This window comes from Physella acuta, unplaced genomic scaffold, assembly GCF_028476545.2.
Source record: "Physella acuta isolate Inbredline_101_S28 unplaced genomic scaffold, ASM2847654v3 ptg000797l, whole genome shotgun sequence".
In the NCBI taxonomy this organism is placed as follows: Eukaryota; Metazoa; Mollusca; class Gastropoda; family Physidae; genus Physella; species Physella acuta.
In genome coordinates, this window is record NW_026732315.1 from 229,336 (window position 1) to 247,067 (window position 17,732).

Sequence of the window (17,732 nt, forward strand, 5' to 3'; positions counted from 1 at the left end):
ACATATATATATATATATATATATATATATATATATATATATATATATATATATATATATATATAGACTGATGAACAAAGTTAGCTAATCACACTAGCAACGCACATTGGTGCAATTGTCAAAGAAATGCAGTGGATATATAGGGCCCAATTAGAGAGCGCGATTAGAACAATGTGAGAAAGAACTTGTAATACATGTATGGACTTGTGAGAACTAGTGTGGCAGTGGAGGTCTGTTGATTTACTGTGTGTGTTCTTCTTGCGAGGGAACATGAATTTTATTACGATTACTTAAGTAATTAAAACCTACAATTCAGAGAGTTCTTCTTTAATTGATGAACTAGTTTCAAAAATGTGTCCTCCGTCTAGCGCCACAATTCTTAGACACGGGTTAACCAATCACAATTGGTTACACTCTGTTATATATATATATATATATGTATATATATATACATTTAAATTCTAGCATGAGTGCTATACTAGATTGCTTGATGTGCGTGGGAAATAGTTGTTTATTAAATAATTACAAGATGTTCGTTTACAACATACTAAATTAAATACACCATTTTATACCGATGATTATTATATGAATATTCCTTACATTGTTTTGTGTTGATACATAGCAGCAATAAAATGTAATAATTCATATGGTTAATGACATAAGTCTTAAAAGACATACACATATATAAATACATACTCAGAATCCGGAAATAGTTCATTAAAACCTGTCGTGATTTTGACATCTATCTCCTTTTCCAGTTTCTTGTGAATGAGGTACTTTTCCTAAATGATAATTAACAAAAATTAGTTTATTTTTAAAAAAAAAAGATTTTCAATGTGTTGATTTACAAACAAAAAGCAATTCTCCAAAACTAAGACAAATGTTTGAATATTATGATGTTTACATGATGAATACTTTAACTCAAAAGTAATTTTTGTTTTTAACATTCATTTTACATGCCATTGATTTCCATTTGACTTATATTAATATATTTGATTATTACAAGTCAAGTTAAAACATTTTTATTGGGTTGATTTTTCCATTGTTAAACCATTATCTATCATCAAATTTTGGTGACACACATTTAATAAGTTTCTCTTAATAAAAATGTAGGCCTACATTGTAAATTATTTCACTGTTTTTCAGAATGACGGCAATAACTTGCTTTTCAGATTGTTTTTGTCTAGCATTAAATTTTAGAATACTACTATTCATTAGATTTCATGTTTAATTTATCCATCACACAACTATAAAAGAAGAGTTTAAAATCTTACCCTCCTCATAGCTAACGTAACATCTTGAGGTACATCAGGGATTATGAATGCAAGAAAAAACTTCAAAGCTAGTACAATATGCTGAAAAAAGAAAATTGGATTAGGGTGACTCTTATAGTGTACACATAGTCACACAAAAAATCTATTATTAAAAATGCTATTATTAATTAATATTAGGAAAGAAATGTAGGCTGGGAATTATTTAGCTGTCAAAATTTAATTTATATCTTATATATCTCTACACAGTCATCTCTAATGATAGATTACTAAGAAAAATGGAAATGGAAACCGTTTTTGGAATAATCCAAAAATGAAGACTTCTTCTTCTTAATCGTAATGTTGGACAGGATTTCCTCCATCGCAATTTAGTATTGCGTGTCCGTGTCAACATATTATGCACCACATGGCCTATTTATTCCTATTTCAGCCTGAATTTCTTTCTGGATTTGCTTCCATAGCCTTTGTTCACATAAGAACAAACTGCAAGGCAGCAGTTGTTTGATTTTGGAGTTTTCTCTCCTAAGTGGCTTGCCATCCCCAACTATTAAGGCTCATCTGCACGAGGGTTTGAACTCAAAACTTTTAGGTTCAGTTTTATCAGCTCAAACACCCCAGCCCTTAAAGTTATTATTGATGCTAAGAAATTTTAAAAATATTTCCATAAGAAAATATTTGTTTAATTACGTTTTTCAACCATTTAAATTTTCCTTTTGAGAGGATATTTTACAGCAATATGGAGGGCCTTGTATAAAAACAATAATTTTCTAATTTTCTAAGAAACAAAAAATGAGCCAAACCTCAAAGCCAATGATCACCCACAGTTTTCCCATCATACTAAACTGTGAGCCCCAGTTTGATGTAAAGGCAATAATAAAAGCATTGCTCAGTACTCCAAGAAGATTGAGAAAGGTCAGGATGTTGTACCACATGCCTAAAAGAAAAGTTAGGATGTTATACCATGTCTAAAAGAAAAGTTAGGATGTTAAACCATGCCTAAAAGAAAAGTTAGGATGTTAAACCATGCCTAAAAGAAAAGTTATGATGTTAATTAAACCATGCCTAAAAGAAAAGATAGGATATTGTACCATGTCTAAAAGAAAAGTTAGGATGTGTTACCACATGCCTAAAAGGAAAGTTAAGATGTTAAACCATGTCTAAAAGAAAAGTTAGGATATTATACCATGCCTAAAAAAAAAGTTAAGGTGTTAAACCATGCCTAAAAGAAAAGATAGGATATTATAGATGTCTAAAAGAAAAGTTAGGATGTCAAACCACATGCTTAAAAGAAAAGTTAAGATGTCAGACCAGATGTAACTCTTCCCCTTCCCCCCCTCATCACCCCCACAGTGATTGCTTTAAACTGTATCTATAATCGGTTATAAATTCAGCTGGATGTTGCATGTTTTCTTTATCATTAGCAGGTTGAAGTCCTGGTGTCACACCCCCCCCCCCCCCCCTCAAGTGTTGGGATTTGTCCACTTTGCTCTTAAAAGACTATTTAATTCACTCTAATTAATCATTTAACTAAGTGAAATTATAATTTTTCTGTATATATTTTGCTATTTTTTGCTTGGTGTCATCTCCCTAAATGGTGTCACCCGGTGCAGTCTGCACCCCCTCCCCTTGCTACGCCTCTGGTTGTACCACAAGCTTAAAAGAAATGTTAAGGTGTTAAACCATATGTCTAAAAGAAAGACAAGTATGTTGTACCACATCCCTAAAAGAAAAGTTAGGACATTAAACCACATGCTTAAAAGAAAGGTCAGAATATCAAACCACACAGATAAAATTAAAACTATTATCATGCATACAAGAGAAATCTTACATTGCTATGGTATTCAATCCCTCCCTTTAAATTGCATGACTTGTAAATACGACATACAGTAAATTTATCAACATACATAAACTTGATTCTAGTTGCTAAATTGTTCATTAAAAAACATTTTAAAAAATCTTTTTCCAAAAGATTAACAACAATTAAAAAATGACCATTACAAATTATGTTATTATGAACATTTGTCCCATTTTAAACTGTTAACGAACTTGTTAAAGCCTTAATTGGCATAATAAAGTCATTAAAACAGAATAAAGAAAAAATAGTTCCATTTTGAACCTGATGGTTCATGGGGCAAGTGAAGTAGAATTCACCTGTTTTTGTTTATATAATATTGGCTGAAGGGACAGTGTGATCAGCCCTTTTCTAAGCCGCCTTTACTTTCCCTAATGGGAGCCTTTACTATCCCTAATGAGAATAAGGTACCCATCAGAGCTGGGGGGACTCAGAGACATTCTACTGACTTGATCCTGGATTTGAACTTAGACTTTTCTAGAAGTCTAGCACTCTACCACTAGGCTATGCCATCCCATTAACAATAAAGTTTGATCAGGGGCGTAGCGAGGGGGGGGGGGGGCGGGGGGTGCGGACCGCACCGGGTGACACCATTTAGGGGGGCGACACCAAGGCAAAAAATAGCAAAATATATAGAGAAAAACTTGAGGGGGGGTGCAAATCGAAAGTTTGAGGGGGGGTGTGCAAATCAAAAAGTTGAGGGGGGATGCAAATCGAAAGTTTGAGGGGGGGGGGAGGGGAAACAAAAGTTTGGGGGGGGGGGTGCATATCGAAAACTTGGAAATTTGCCCAGAAGGGTCGCAGCGCCTCTGGGGGGAGTGACACCATTAAGTGCCGCACCGGGTGACACCCGACCTCGCTACACCACTGAGTATGATTATAAAAAACTTGGACGGCATTCTCAACAACACAAATAGCAAATATTTCATAAACCAGACTAAAAATAAAATAATTTTTGACTTCAACACCTTACCTATGTCAGCACTTATGAGAGCGACAGGCCGTCTAAAAAGCCAGAGCAACCTTTTGGCATCCACCCGGATGTCTATCATACACACAATTAGTGCAATCATTGGGGCAAGGGGAAATGAACAGGCAAAAAGCTGAAATAAGGGAGATAAGTTTTTAAATATTAAAGCTCATTTTCTAAAGAGAGAAAAATGATCTGAGCAATACAGAACACAGTTATGAAGTACAAAATTAAAAAAAATCTATAAAGCTGATGTAGTTTTTATTACATCTTGGTACATTAGCCTTAGTTTAAGGGTAGTTGGTTTTAGTATGCTAATATTACATGAAAAAAAAACAAACTATGAACAATTTTTAAAAATATATAATCTTTACCATTAGCAAAGTTAATGATTTAATAAAAAAAATATTTTTAATCTATTCTGTGACTCTTATTTTGTCACCAAGAAAAATTAAACAAAATGAAGTTGAAAAATATGTAGTCTCTATTTTAAAAAAAGCTAAAAAATTAAGATTAATGGTATCTCAAGAAAGGAAGGCAAAGAAAAGGGTGAATGCTTTAAATTTCAAAAAAAATAAAACTTAAAATTCTTATTCGCAATCTGCAAAACTCATTTAGAAACCAAGGAAAAATAGAACAATTAAGTTGGAAATAAATGTCAGATTGAAAATATGAATCCTCACCATTAAATATCCATATAAAATGACCTTTTCTGTATATTCTCCAAGAGTAAAATCTCCTAAACTTGGTTTGCTCCATTCATTAAATAGAAATATTGCCTGGGGAGTATTTTCTTCCTCATTTTCTATTTTCACCTGGTTTTTTCGACAGCAAAGCATACTTTTGCAAAGTTTGATAATCTTCATTTTCTTAACTATGTTTTTGGCGATTCTGTGAAAGTTCAAAGTTCTTTTCATTACATGCATTGATATCCCCAGCCAACACATTTAATTAAAATTTTAAAATGCAGTAATAACATTTTAAACTGCAAGACCACCTAAAAAAAACAACTTCCTTTTGGGAGTAAGGGGTTATCCTCCATAAATGACATGATGCAAATGTGTTAGGGGTAAGTTTTGCGTCATTTGAAATGTGGGATTAAAAATAAGATACTGTACTTAGAAATTAAATTAGTTTTGGGATGAAATTACAGGGAATTTAGTCATTTTAGAAGAGGGAAAGGAGGGGGAAAAATGCATATTTTTTAAAGATGAAATATAATAATATTGAGGTGGGGGTCGAAGCTGTTAAAACTTTAGAAAACCTCCTTTATCTTAACTCTTTGTTTGGTTACAATTTCATTTGTTAAGTTAAATACAAGATAAATAAATATGTGTCAAACCTCACTTACGGTATTCCTACGTCTGAAACAAACTTTGATAAAGGCCTGGTTAACATCAGCGTCATAACTTGAAAACTTAACTGAGTCATGCATGAACCTTCACAGGAGTCAACGTAGCGAGACTCCAGCAGGCTCCGACCAGTTTGCTGTAATACAATGCTAGGGAGTTAGTCATATTATAGCAGGGGAGTATCAACCTTCAACAGGAACTCTGCTGGAAAATGTTTTTGGGGGCCCTTTGGGGTAATTCATAAATGATGTCACGCTTTTTTTGGACGATTTTTACCTCCCCCCCCCCTCCCCTCCGTCACATGGCGTCACAAAAAGCCAGACCCCCCCCCCCCCTAAAATGACGTCACACCTCAGCCTACAACACCCCTCAAAATTGCAGTTGAATTTTTCTTAAAACATCGATATTTTTCTAAAATCTTGTCTGAACTCTGTCAAAATAGAGTATTTTAATCAATTCCTATTACAATTTATTAAAACAGTTTTCTAAAACGCGAAATAACGTCTAAAATTTAACATTTTTAACATTGCTTTTTTAAAATGCAAGAGTGTGACGTCACACCATCTGAACCCCCTCCCCCTCATCACACACCGTCACAAAATTACGGATCCCCCTCCCCCTTACGAGTGTGACGTCATTTATAGACGACCCCTTTACATCACTTTGAGTATCTAAATGCTGGAAAGTGATACTATTAGTCTTTTATGCAAGGACCCCAAAGTCACAAGGGTGGGGGCGTTGTGGTCAGCACCGTGTGACACCATATAAGGAAGGGGGGTGACACCAATTTAAGAGATATTTAAAATTCACTGTCAAAACAATATTTTATTTTGTTAAAATAATAAAACAGTGGGGAAGGGGGTGACACTAAACCAAAAAAAACAAAAATACTTTGGAGGGAAGTGGGTTGACACCTTCAGTTACTGCACCAGGTGACACCTGACCTAGCGACACCACTGTCGAAAGTACGGAGCCCCTGACTGCAGTTCCATCACCATGCCTATATATCAATCACAGCACTTTAGTCCTACCAAGTTTAGGTCAAAAATTTAAAATGTGTTAAAAGTAAAATTAAAATATTGGCTTACCCCTCTGAAAAATGCAATATAAAAACAAGATGCGTAACTGTTCACAAGTTTGAATGTAAACACTTTGAGAATCAAGGAATCATTGTAGTCAGTTTGCGTACGGTGATTCTCTAAAATTATAAAGAAAAAACAACTTGAAAATCTTCTTGCTAAAGTCAAATCTTGTTTTCTGTGCATCATTTAAAACTTTAGAAAACAGGAAAAACTGTATACAGTTAGCTGTATTCCATGACTTAGACTTGTAAAACCAAATATAAGCTACAATTATTTAAGTTAAAATCTTAATTACCCCAATCTGTGAACATGACAGCTAGCTTATCATATATCTGAAAATAGATTTTACAATTTTAATTATTTCACATCTAATATGACAGATTGTATTTAGAACTCATGTTTAAGACATTACCCCCCCCCCCCCCCCCCACACACACACACACACGTCAGTTACTCTGAAGATTAATTAACCTTTAAATTAACATAAAGAGTAATTACCTCCTCTTTAGCATATGTATTGCCCCTGTCCCTATCTCCCTAACCTGATCCCAATCCCAAACCATATCCCTAACACTATTTCTAGCCCTATCCCTCTTTAAAACAAAAGAACTCTACTTCATCACTTGCCCTTTCAAGTGTGTTTGCTAGTTTTGTTTACAATGTTTATGAATGAAAATGTAAGTCAAACTCTCCCATGCAATAAAAACAAAGCAATTGATTTAAACTTTTAAAGTAGGGTTTAAAAAAGCATCATTAAAGATTCCATCATTTCTTATGGTTTTTTTTGTTTTGTTTGTTACATTCCATGTTTTGTATGTTTATTTTTTTTTTTTTTTGAGCACTCAAATTTATTGTTTCAGATCTGTCATTTGTACAAGGGGAACAGTTCAAGCACTTTTTTACCCACTTAAAAATATTTTGGTAAAGGAAAAGGTGTTCATCACAATGACAATTCCTTCATTAAACTTCTGATTAAAATTCAAATATTTCAATTTCACTTACCAGTCCTAATATTATTATGGAAACAGCATTTAGAACTGATGAGACAATAGTTGTGAGAACAAAGCATGCTTGGTTTGACATGGTGGGGCAGTAGTCAATACTAATAATGACTCTGTAAATGATCACGCTAATGACACTGGCTATTACTACGATAACCTGTTGAGATAAAAATAATTACATCACTATATGAAGAGCACCATTAATATTTGTAAACAAAACATTTATTACTTTCTCCAATACAGAGTATAGAGGATGTATTATAATAACGCACAAATATTAAATGAAATATTGGAAGTTTCACAGCTTACACCTCCCTTTATTGTACCAGTATACAAAATATAACATATAGGATCTTTTACACTTGGATTATTTTAAATTTTTGAGTGAACGCCAATAAACCAAAAGTGGTACTTTATTCTATTTCTGGTTTCTAAAATACCACTAACTTGTGTACTGTTTCAGGTACATGGACAAAATGTCATACAAATAATATTCTCTTGATTCTATCAAATTTTTTGTGATTTTTTGTGATGTCAGAAAGTAGTATTTTATGCTATTTCTGATCTCTCAAAAGAACCATAATAATTGATAATCTAATGTGGTTTTGGTTCGCAATTCTTTTTTCTATGTGATTCTATACTGTTTAAACTGTGTATAATAGAGCAGAAAATTAAATATTTGTAAACAAAAGAATTACAAACAATTTTTTTTCTAAATGAGAGAATTAGTTATTATTTATTCTACTATTATCTCAAATATTATCCAAATCCTGTGGGAAGGCGTGATTGAATGGTAGAGCATACAACAGCTAACCCTAAAGTGTCGAGTTTGAATCCGGGTTCGATTCCGTAATACTTTCCTGAGTCCACCCTGCTTTTATAGGTACATGGCTCACGTCATTGAAAGTAAAGGTGGCTGGGCATAGTGCTAACCACACTATCCCTTGATATGCGGAGGTCAAAGAAACAGGTGAACTCTACTTCCAGGTCAAAGAAACAGGTGAACTCTACTTCCCTTGCCCAATGGACCATCCTGTTTGAAAGGGAACTTTCCTTATTTTTACCCACCTAAGCCCTTACTGCTACCATTAGACCTGCAACTTTTACTGTAACAATCATACCAGCACACAAACACACAAAAACAGCCTCAGCTCCATACTTGTGGTTTGTGTTGTGAATAGTATTTTAGGGTACTGAATGGGTATGAGAGTATGTGTGTGGTGGGATCATTTATATTACTAAAAGATTTTGAATGTGACGAGGCAAGTAAGAATGTGACGTGGAAGAGTATGATTTGGTTGTTAGGAGAAATAGTATAATCAGTCTTCATCATGTCGTGTTAGGGTGTGGATGTATTCGTCCTCGTTTGAAATGTCAAAAAGTTTGTCCATCTCCGTAGTGTATTTAGACAGCACAATAAAAGATGACATTAATCAACACCATCCTGATTTGATTGAGTTGTCCTTTGACCCTGTCCACATCTCACATTGTTTACAAGAACCAAAAAAATATTTACCATTACAATGAACACCATTCCTGAAGTCGCAAATTTTAAAGCTCGCATTCCAAATGGATAGTACCAATCAATTTCACTGGTAATGGGATTCTGAAAAACAATAAAAATAAATGTGTTAACGAGGATGAAAAAGTCTAACCTAGTCTAGTTAAAGAAACAAATATTACAATATTAGGTAAGGAAATAGTGTGGTCATGAGGAAAAAATACAAACCATGGGATAGTAAAGGCAGTGAGGTGTGACCGCACCATTTTTTGCTTGTGAAGTTAAAGAAATTAAATCAACTCTCTTCATCAGCTCTTCAATCGGGAACAGGACATCCCCCTCATCAATTACCCCCCCCCCCCCCCGGGACATTCCCCCCCCCCTGACATTACCCCCGGAGTAATAACCCCCATGTCAATTACCCCCCTCCCCACGCCCAGTAGGACATTACCCCTTCCCCCCTCACGCACAGGGTTAGGGCTAGGTTTAGGGCTAGGGATTGGGTTAAGGTTTGGCCTAGGGTTAGGTTTAGATTTAGATTTAGGTTTAGGGTTAAATTTTTGTATTCAAAATCTCAAAGGATTGCTTTCCTTTAAACCTTTATTTACCTCTGCTCAAATGAATGGAAAATATAGCAACACACATATACAGTAATTCTAAAAAATTTCTAACAAAAAAACAAAAAGCTAAAAAATCCTAATCATTTCAATCAGAATTCATAAAAATATGCACAATACAAACATGCAGATAAAAGTTTAAAGGAATTGTTTTTTAAAAATTCTTACCTTTTTAAATCTGGTCCCTTTAAACTGAGGCCTATCTGGCTCATTGGCTTCATACATATCCACATCCCACTCGTATGCTAATCTAGCAGACTGTCGCTTCCAAACTTCCAGAAAAATTGTTCCTTGGAAATGTATATACATACATATAAATATGTACACACATTGGGATAGGGTTAGAGATATGGCTGGGGATAGGGTTTGGGATAGGGTTAGGGATATGACTGGGGATAGGGTTTGGGGATATGACTGGGGAAAGGGTTTGGGATATGACTGGGGATAGGGTTTGGGGATATGACTGGGGAAAGGGTTTGGGATATGGTTAAGGATATGACTGGGGATAGGGTTAGGGATATGACTGGGGATAGGGTTTGGGGATATGACTGGGGAAAGGGTTTGGGATAGGGTTAGGGATATGACTGGGGATAGGGTTTGGGGATATGGCTGGGAAAAGGGTTTGGGATATGACTGGGGATAGGGTTTGGGGATATGACTGGGGAAAGGGTTTGGGATATGGTTAAGGATATGACTGGGGATAGGGTTTGGGGATATGACTGAGGAAAGGGTTTGGGATAGGGTTAGGGATATGACTGGGGATAGGGTTTGGGGATATGGCTGGGGATAGGGTTTGGGGATATGACTGGGGAAAGGGTTTGGGATAGGGATATGACTGGGAATAGGGTTTGGAAGAGGGTTATGATTAGGGATAGTGTTTGCTATACAAATAGCAACAGGATAAGGGTAAGGGATAGGCATATATAAAAGCTTAAAATAAAATTTAGATAAAAGTTAAATTATATACAACATCTTCTATTGTATTGGCAATGCATGTTGAAAAAAAAGATAGAACTAACCCCAGCAGCATATAAACAGTGAGTAAAATGGTGTTACATCATTGTCGAATGCCCTTTTGATGTCTTCAAGTACATTCTGCAGCTCAGCTGACCTAAAATACAACATAAAATATTGTCACATATTCAATAAAATTAAATTCCACGTAACATATTTCTTAAAAATAACCATGTCACATATTTGATTAAAAAAATATCACATATTCCATAAAATAGTCATATAAAAAAAATGGCCTGTCATAAATTCTAGAGCACAGTCAAGTCATATATTCCATAAAATTGCCTAGCCACACTATGAAATGGCCATGCAAAATATTTAATGAAATGGCCAAACTAAGTCGACTAACAAAAAATTAAACAACCTATTTTTTTTTTAGTTTAAAAGCTTACAGAGAAACAGGTAAATTATTTTAGAATTTGATAATTTAAAATGGTATCTTACCCTGTTCCGTTTCTCGCTGCTGATGTATCTGTGATACTGATTTGATAAGTAGAAACAAGTAAATACCTTTATGATCGTTTAGTTAAAATATGACTAATATGTGTTACTGTTAGAGAATCTATTATATATAATAATTGTTTACAACAATGGGTTATGAACAAAACCTACAACTGTTGTGAAACAGCTACGTACACTAAAAATAAAAAACAGTTTATTAAATTTTAAAAATCTGAAAATTTAAAATTTCTCAAAATTTAGAAATAAATAATAAAAAAATGGAAAGTTTTAACTGTTGAAAAAGAAAATAAACATGTGCTTTTAAATTAAAATCTTTGATTTTGAATACAAATATCACAAAACAACGTTAAGCTGTAGAAACGTTACTTCAGAAAACTAATCTATACCTTTTGTGCAGTCCATACAGGAAAACTGCAAATCCAAAAAACATTGGAATCCACAGTGTTGTTACCAGCATGCCAGTCCATGCAAAGTAAAATGCAATCTTTTCACCAAAATAATTTCTGATATGCCACATTGGCTGGTAAGCTAGCGGCCGGGTCCATTTGTCATTTAACTCTTTGCGGGCGTCCGTTATATTTTGATTATATGCATCTGTTTCTGTGAACATATTGCCGCTCTGGGGAGGAATGTTTTCCATTTTACTTTTACGATGAAGGGATTCATCGTGAAGTATAAATGCTTCAGTGTAAACATTTTTCATCAACAGGTAGGGTAACCCTGAAATGAAAATAAAATTAAGTAACATTTATGAAATGTTATTTTACTGGACATGGGAAACATGGGAAACCAATTTTCATACACAGCTGAGAACAGTATGCAGTGTTTTGAGAGCCTGACCAGCAACTGGACTATATCGCAACCCCACTCCACGTTGAATTTCAAACAAACTGTTTGATAAGTAAATACTTACTATCCTAGATTTAACTGATAACCTCATTTTTTAACCTAGGTGAACAAAACAGACCACTTTTTTAAAAAATGTACCAGCATTTTTTCAGAAAGGATGGAAATAAAACAAAATTGTAGATTACCTCTCCTAGAACAATGTTACTCCTTTAGGCCCTGTGAGAGAAAAAAAGGAGAGTTCTCAAGAAAGATTAAAAAATTAAAGAAGATGAATTACCTCTCTTGGTACAAACATTTTTATTCTGCAAGTCCTTAGGCATGCCAGGTTTTGAATCACCGCAACATAAGATACTCTCTAGGCAGCCTCCAACCGATGGCTCTACACCCGCATCTTCCTTCTTCTTAGCCTCACTTTCAGATATGTCTATGTTTGATAGAATATGGTCCACCTGAAACAGTTTCATTTAATTTTATTTAATCATTATAAGCTCATCTTAATGTTCACAATTTTGGTAAGAAGTGGCATCTTGGAGAGAAGAGGAAGGTGGTGCGATATGCACCAAAGGACTCCTGTGATGGGGAGGTTATGTGGTTTATATGTATATTCCGTAATGACATATATTATATTCTAGGGGTGACACCAAAATGGAAAATTCTAAAATTAAAATCTACTCTCAAAACAATATTTATTCCAGCTAAGATGAAATAGCATGAGGAGAAGTATGACACCAAACAGAAAATGTTAAATTTTTGGAGAGCGGTCGGGGGTGACACCCAAAGCTACTGCACCAGATGACAACACCTGACCCGGAGACGCCACTGCTGGTACGCTATCATTTAATGAATGTGTATCGCACTGCCTTACTAGACCATGTTTAACACTTAATGTTAAGCTTAGTCAGAAATGTTAGATGGGAAGTATAGGTATAATTTATTTGACAGATTGTTTCGCCTATGAACAGTTCAGTGTAGTCAAAATATGGTGAAACAAATTATTCGTATATAGTGATTCTTATAAGGGCCAAAATGACTGTCTCACCATCAGCGATCCTAATGATGGCCAAAATATTGTCTCACCATAACAAATCCTAATGATGGCCTAAACTATTGTCTAACCATCACCAATCATAACCATGGTCTAAAAGATTCTCTTAGCATCACCAATTCTTAAGATGGCCAAAATGATTGTCTCTCCATCACCAATCCTTATGATGGCCTAAACTATTGTACACCATCACAAATCCTAATGATGGCCAAAAAGATCATCTCACCATCACAAATCCTAATGATGGCCAAAAATATGGTCTCACCATTAAAATCCTAATGATGGCCAAAAAAATCATCTCACCATCACAAATCCTATTGATGGCCAAAAAGATGGTCTCACCATCACAAATCCTAATGATGGCCAAAAAGATTGTCTCACCATCACAAATCCTAATGATGGCCAAAAAGATCATATCACCATCACAAATCCTAATGATGGCCAAAAAGATGGTCTCACCATCACCAATCTGAAAGATGGCCTAAGAAATGGCCTAAAAAAATGGCCTAAAAAATGTGCAACTACTGCTCACCAAGAGTGATCTCAATGCTGGCCTGAAGAAGTTTTCTGGATCTTCATATTTATCAAATCTATCAACTTTACTCATCCTGAATGGAGTGCTGACAAAGTCTGAAACTAAAATTAAAAAAACAGATTATTTTGTATTGTTTCATTAAAAATCTTTATAAGACTACTTTTTTAAAAAAAAAAAAGATTATTTAGAATTTTTTCATTAAAAATCTTTACACACCTACTTTTTAAAAAGCAGATTATTATCATTATTTCATTTAAAAAAAAAATTAACAGGAGTATTTTTTAAAAATTAGGGGATTATTACACTCTTACAGTTTACAGATAAATTAAGCACAAAAGAACTTACCTTCCCCATCTGTTTCTAGGTGATCAGCAATAAACCTCCCTAATATGCTGTGTGGTTCCCCCTCTGGTATTCTACACTGTATGTAATATTTACATTATTACGTGGAGGACAGTCAAAAGAATTTTTAGAGAAGTCATAAAAATACGTAGAAAACTTACTTTTATTTTTTTTATTTTTTTAGAAATGTTTATTTTTAGTTGTTGTAATTATATAAAATGTTCAACACCAATTATTAGTGATTTAAATGTATTTTACACTAACAGTAAATAAATGTAAAGGACATGTTCTCAACACAATCTAGTGGGGTCACAGAAACAAAGTAAAATCTATTGACATAGATCAATTTACTAGAGCATTGTTCCGTTCTAGAAGGTGTAGCGAGGCATGAATACAATAAAATTTACCAACACCTATTACTAGTCCTTCCAATCATCACTACTGAGGTTACTTAAACTCAACATTCCTAATAATATTATAGATACTATCATAATTTACTCCTATCAGCCTGATGTATTACATGGGCTAACTAATTTGATTTTAAAAAAACATTGGCTACTGCCAGCCACAAATCATCATATGATTTAATTATTTTTTTTTAAATAATAAATGAGCTATCTGTATTTCATTTCCTATATTTTCATAAATAAATGTGCAAGGTTGACTCAAAAAGTTAGCTGACCAGTAGGCCTACATTGAATAATTAACATATTAAGAAAAAAATTCATAAAAAACGTTTTAATAACAAGCTTTTATGTAATGATGCACTAAAAAGTAGAAAATAAATTATAGACTACTATTTAAATAACTATAAAGAAAAGCGTGGGTCACTTTAGTATCTATTGGATACCTTTACTAATGTTAAGGAAGACACCCACGCTTTTCTTCTATAGTTATTTAAATAGTAGTCTATAATTTATTTTCTACTTTTTAGTGCATCATTACATAAAAGCTTGTTATTAAAACGTTTTTTATGAATTTTTTTTTCAGTACTTTACATGTTTTATCTACAATAGAGTTACATGACTAAAAACCATTGCGCGCCTACTGAATATCACGTTCAGTAGGCGCGCAATGGTTTTTGAACGCAGCCATTACGTGGTCTTGATGGCGCAGCTATTGATGACGCGTGTGGTGTGGTTGGCTAGACATGCCTACTAATTCGGTCCAAATTTTAATTAATTCATAAAAAATCAATTAGGCATCCAATTAAGTCAAATTTAGTTTCAGATTGCATTGTCTTCATGTCTTGACCCACGTGCCAAATGTGAATCGTATCGGTCAAGTAGAACTGTCCGAATTTTCACTCCTGCGTTTCCGTCTAGACTGACGACAGACAGAATGACGAGGAAGTGAGTTAAATAAAAGCTTGTAAAAACAAAGCTGACTATACGCTTTAATATTTATTTAGATCTTTACAAATACATTGAGAACTACAGAACTTCCTGAGGTTGCATAGTTTTAAAATGTAGAACAAGTAGTAGGCCTATGGATATCAGTTTCTCTAATGGCTCTCTTCTTTTGTAAGGAAAGGGCCAAAAGCTTATTTTGAAATATTATGAGATCTTTCAATACAAATTTATTCTTGAGCAAATAGTTTACAAACTTACATCTTTCAACGGCATTTCTAGTTTCACTTTTTCAGCTTCATAGCACAGCCTCTTGAAAGAACAATGGAGCTTGACAAAAACATTCTCCTTAATGGTGGTCTTTTGTATGAGAAAACCCTCACCTAGTATTAAGTTTTCAAACCTGTTGGATGGAGAGTTTAAATTAGATTAGGATTTTAAATCAGTGGTGTTTGAATGTATTTTTTAAAAGGAATAATGGAGAGTGGTTAAGGGAGATAAAAATAAAAAAGCTTTTTAGTTTTTTTGAAAAAATTAACACTATTATAGATGCTATATAGGCTATATATATATATATATATATACAAATATATATATATATATATATATATATATATATATATATATATATATATATATATATATATATATATATATATATATATATATATATATATATATATATATATTGATCGCAATTGAAACAATATTTGTTTGTTTGCTTGTAAACTCATGGATAGTCATTTAATAACTGGATTCACATAGAGAACACAGACAGATAGCTAGAAATTGAAGAAAGTATTAAACAAAGTGACTGACTGGCTAACTGTCAGGCTGCTAACAGATATATGCTATAATTTTTATAAGTGTAATTTTTAAACTGATGTGTCATGTTTATTTGAGAATGCTTTGTTAGAATCATAGACTTACTTTTCCCGCTTCACAGTTTTTTTCTCTTCTGCTTGGGCTCTTGCAGCATCATGTGAATAGTCTTTGGGTACGGGATAAACCAGGACATAATCTATCCGTTTGTCTTCAGGTTTTAGCTTATTTTCACTGTAAAGCCAGGAGTATCTGAAAGATATTTAAACTGAAGATTTTTAATCAATATTAATTGTAAGCAAAGCATTTAAAATAAGGATGAAGAAAATGTGTATCGAAATATTTTTTTTATATTATTATGTTAACTAATGCAGTTAAAACATCTACAAATTAATCATGAGCAAGAATCTTTAAAATAACACAACAAAATATATTCTGATAATGACTAACTTATTGGTGGTGTGAAGTTATTTAAAAATTTTAATTTTTAATCATACAAACAAATTATGTATTTACAGACTCTTATATAAAAAAAAAGACCAGCTTTACCTCTCCTCAAAAGGTGACAGCTTAGGTTTATGCATTTTATGTTTATGTCTCTTTTTCTTCAATCTTGTAAAAGAATTTTTAATAGCAGCAATATCAGAAAGATTAAGGTCCTTGGTGTTTTCTTCCAAATTATGACCATCCCCTCCCCCAACTTCTGGGCTTCGCTTGACTTTCTTTCGATCCATGATGGAATGTTCCAAAAAAGAGGACCCTGTTCTGTGATATCTGAAATATTTTTTAAATCAATTAAAAAGAATCAAATTTTTTTTTTTTTTTAACTCTTTAAAAGTTTGAGGCTACTTGCAGCCCAAGGGCACAAGTCAAACCTTAGCTACATCTTCACATGGCACTCCAACTTCGCAGAAAAAAAAACATTTAAATTTAAGTAAAATTTCCGCTACTGTTAGGCCTACTATATAAAAAGATTGAATTAGATATTCGAACCCCTGCACTGGGTTCGAAACTTAAAGTGACAGAAAAGTTTTAAGTTAGAGTATATCAAGTAAACCTCTTGAACTGCCTTTTTAAGAAACAGCTAAGTTACTACAAAGGATATTACAAAAAAAGAAATCCTTTCAAAAACTATTTTCAGAACAGAATAAAACGAGTAAAACTATTATAAGAAATGAGTATATGATGACCAAACACTCATCTTCACCCCCCCCCCCCCCCCCATAATATCAAAAACACTTCAAGTTGTATTTTTTTAAATATCAAATCCATCAACAATCAATCATCCCTTAACCCTTATTGGGATCATTGGGGGCACCACAGTTGATTTTCTCATAGTTTTCAGCCATTTTTCTCAGTCTTCTACTGCTCTGAGTAGTTCTGCCCAGTCCAATATTTGATATCCTCCATCTTATGATGTTTTTGCCTTCCTCTTCACCCCCCTCCTGCATTATTGTTTTAATAGGCTGTTGGTTGATATGACATGCTCATACCATCTCAATTTACTTGTTTTGACTGTGCTCAGTAGGCTCTCAACGGGACCATTAGCATTACTGATCCTTTCCCAGACCTCTTCATTAGTTGTTTGTGTATAAGATCCCTAAAGCCTTTTTTATAGGTATCTCATTGCCAGGGCATGGATTCTTTGTTGGAGGTCTGCCTTGAGGT

General features: G+C 33.8%; 1 protein-coding gene across 10 annotated transcripts in view; it reads right to left on the reverse strand.

Moving 5' to 3' along the window:
* LOC131951088 (anoctamin-7) overlaps positions 1-17,732 on the reverse strand; it is a 29,138-nt gene that overhangs the window by 6,304 nt on the left and 5,102 nt on the right. For 7 of the 10 annotated variants that reach the window (XR_009388381.1, XR_009388382.1, XM_059313376.1 and 4 more), the window contains exons 2-21: positions 16,614-16,838; positions 16,173-16,316; positions 15,504-15,645; positions 13,897-13,972; positions 13,549-13,652; positions 12,249-12,420; positions 11,509-11,842; positions 11,105-11,140; positions 10,666-10,757; positions 9,815-9,936; positions 9,045-9,134; positions 7,530-7,685; positions 6,823-6,859; positions 6,534-6,643; positions 5,445-5,581; positions 4,777-4,984; positions 4,097-4,226; positions 2,072-2,205; positions 1,275-1,355; positions 697-782 (exon numbers count right to left, since the gene is read on the reverse strand). Coding sequence is in view for 5 of the 10 variants with exons in the window: in XM_059313376.1 (XP_059169359.1) it covers positions 697-782; positions 1,275-1,355; positions 2,072-2,205; positions 4,097-4,226; positions 4,777-4,984; positions 5,445-5,581; positions 6,534-6,643; positions 6,823-6,859; positions 7,530-7,685; positions 9,045-9,134; positions 9,815-9,936; positions 10,666-10,757; positions 11,105-11,140; positions 11,509-11,842; positions 12,249-12,420; positions 13,549-13,652; positions 13,897-13,972; positions 15,504-15,645; positions 16,173-16,316; positions 16,614-16,798 (2,576 nt within the window). In the remaining 5 variants the exon portion in view is untranslated. Of the gene's footprint in view, positions 1-309; positions 416-696; positions 783-1,274; positions 1,356-2,071; positions 2,206-4,096; positions 4,227-4,776; positions 4,985-5,444; positions 5,582-6,533; positions 6,644-6,822; positions 6,860-7,529; positions 7,686-9,044; positions 9,135-9,814; positions 9,937-10,665; positions 10,758-11,104; positions 11,141-11,508; positions 11,843-12,248; positions 12,421-13,548; positions 13,653-13,896; positions 13,973-15,503; positions 15,646-16,172; positions 16,317-16,613; positions 16,839-17,732 lie in introns of all 10 variants that reach the window. The other 3 variants (XR_009388384.1, XR_009388383.1, XR_009388385.1) reach the window with 1 other exon arrangement.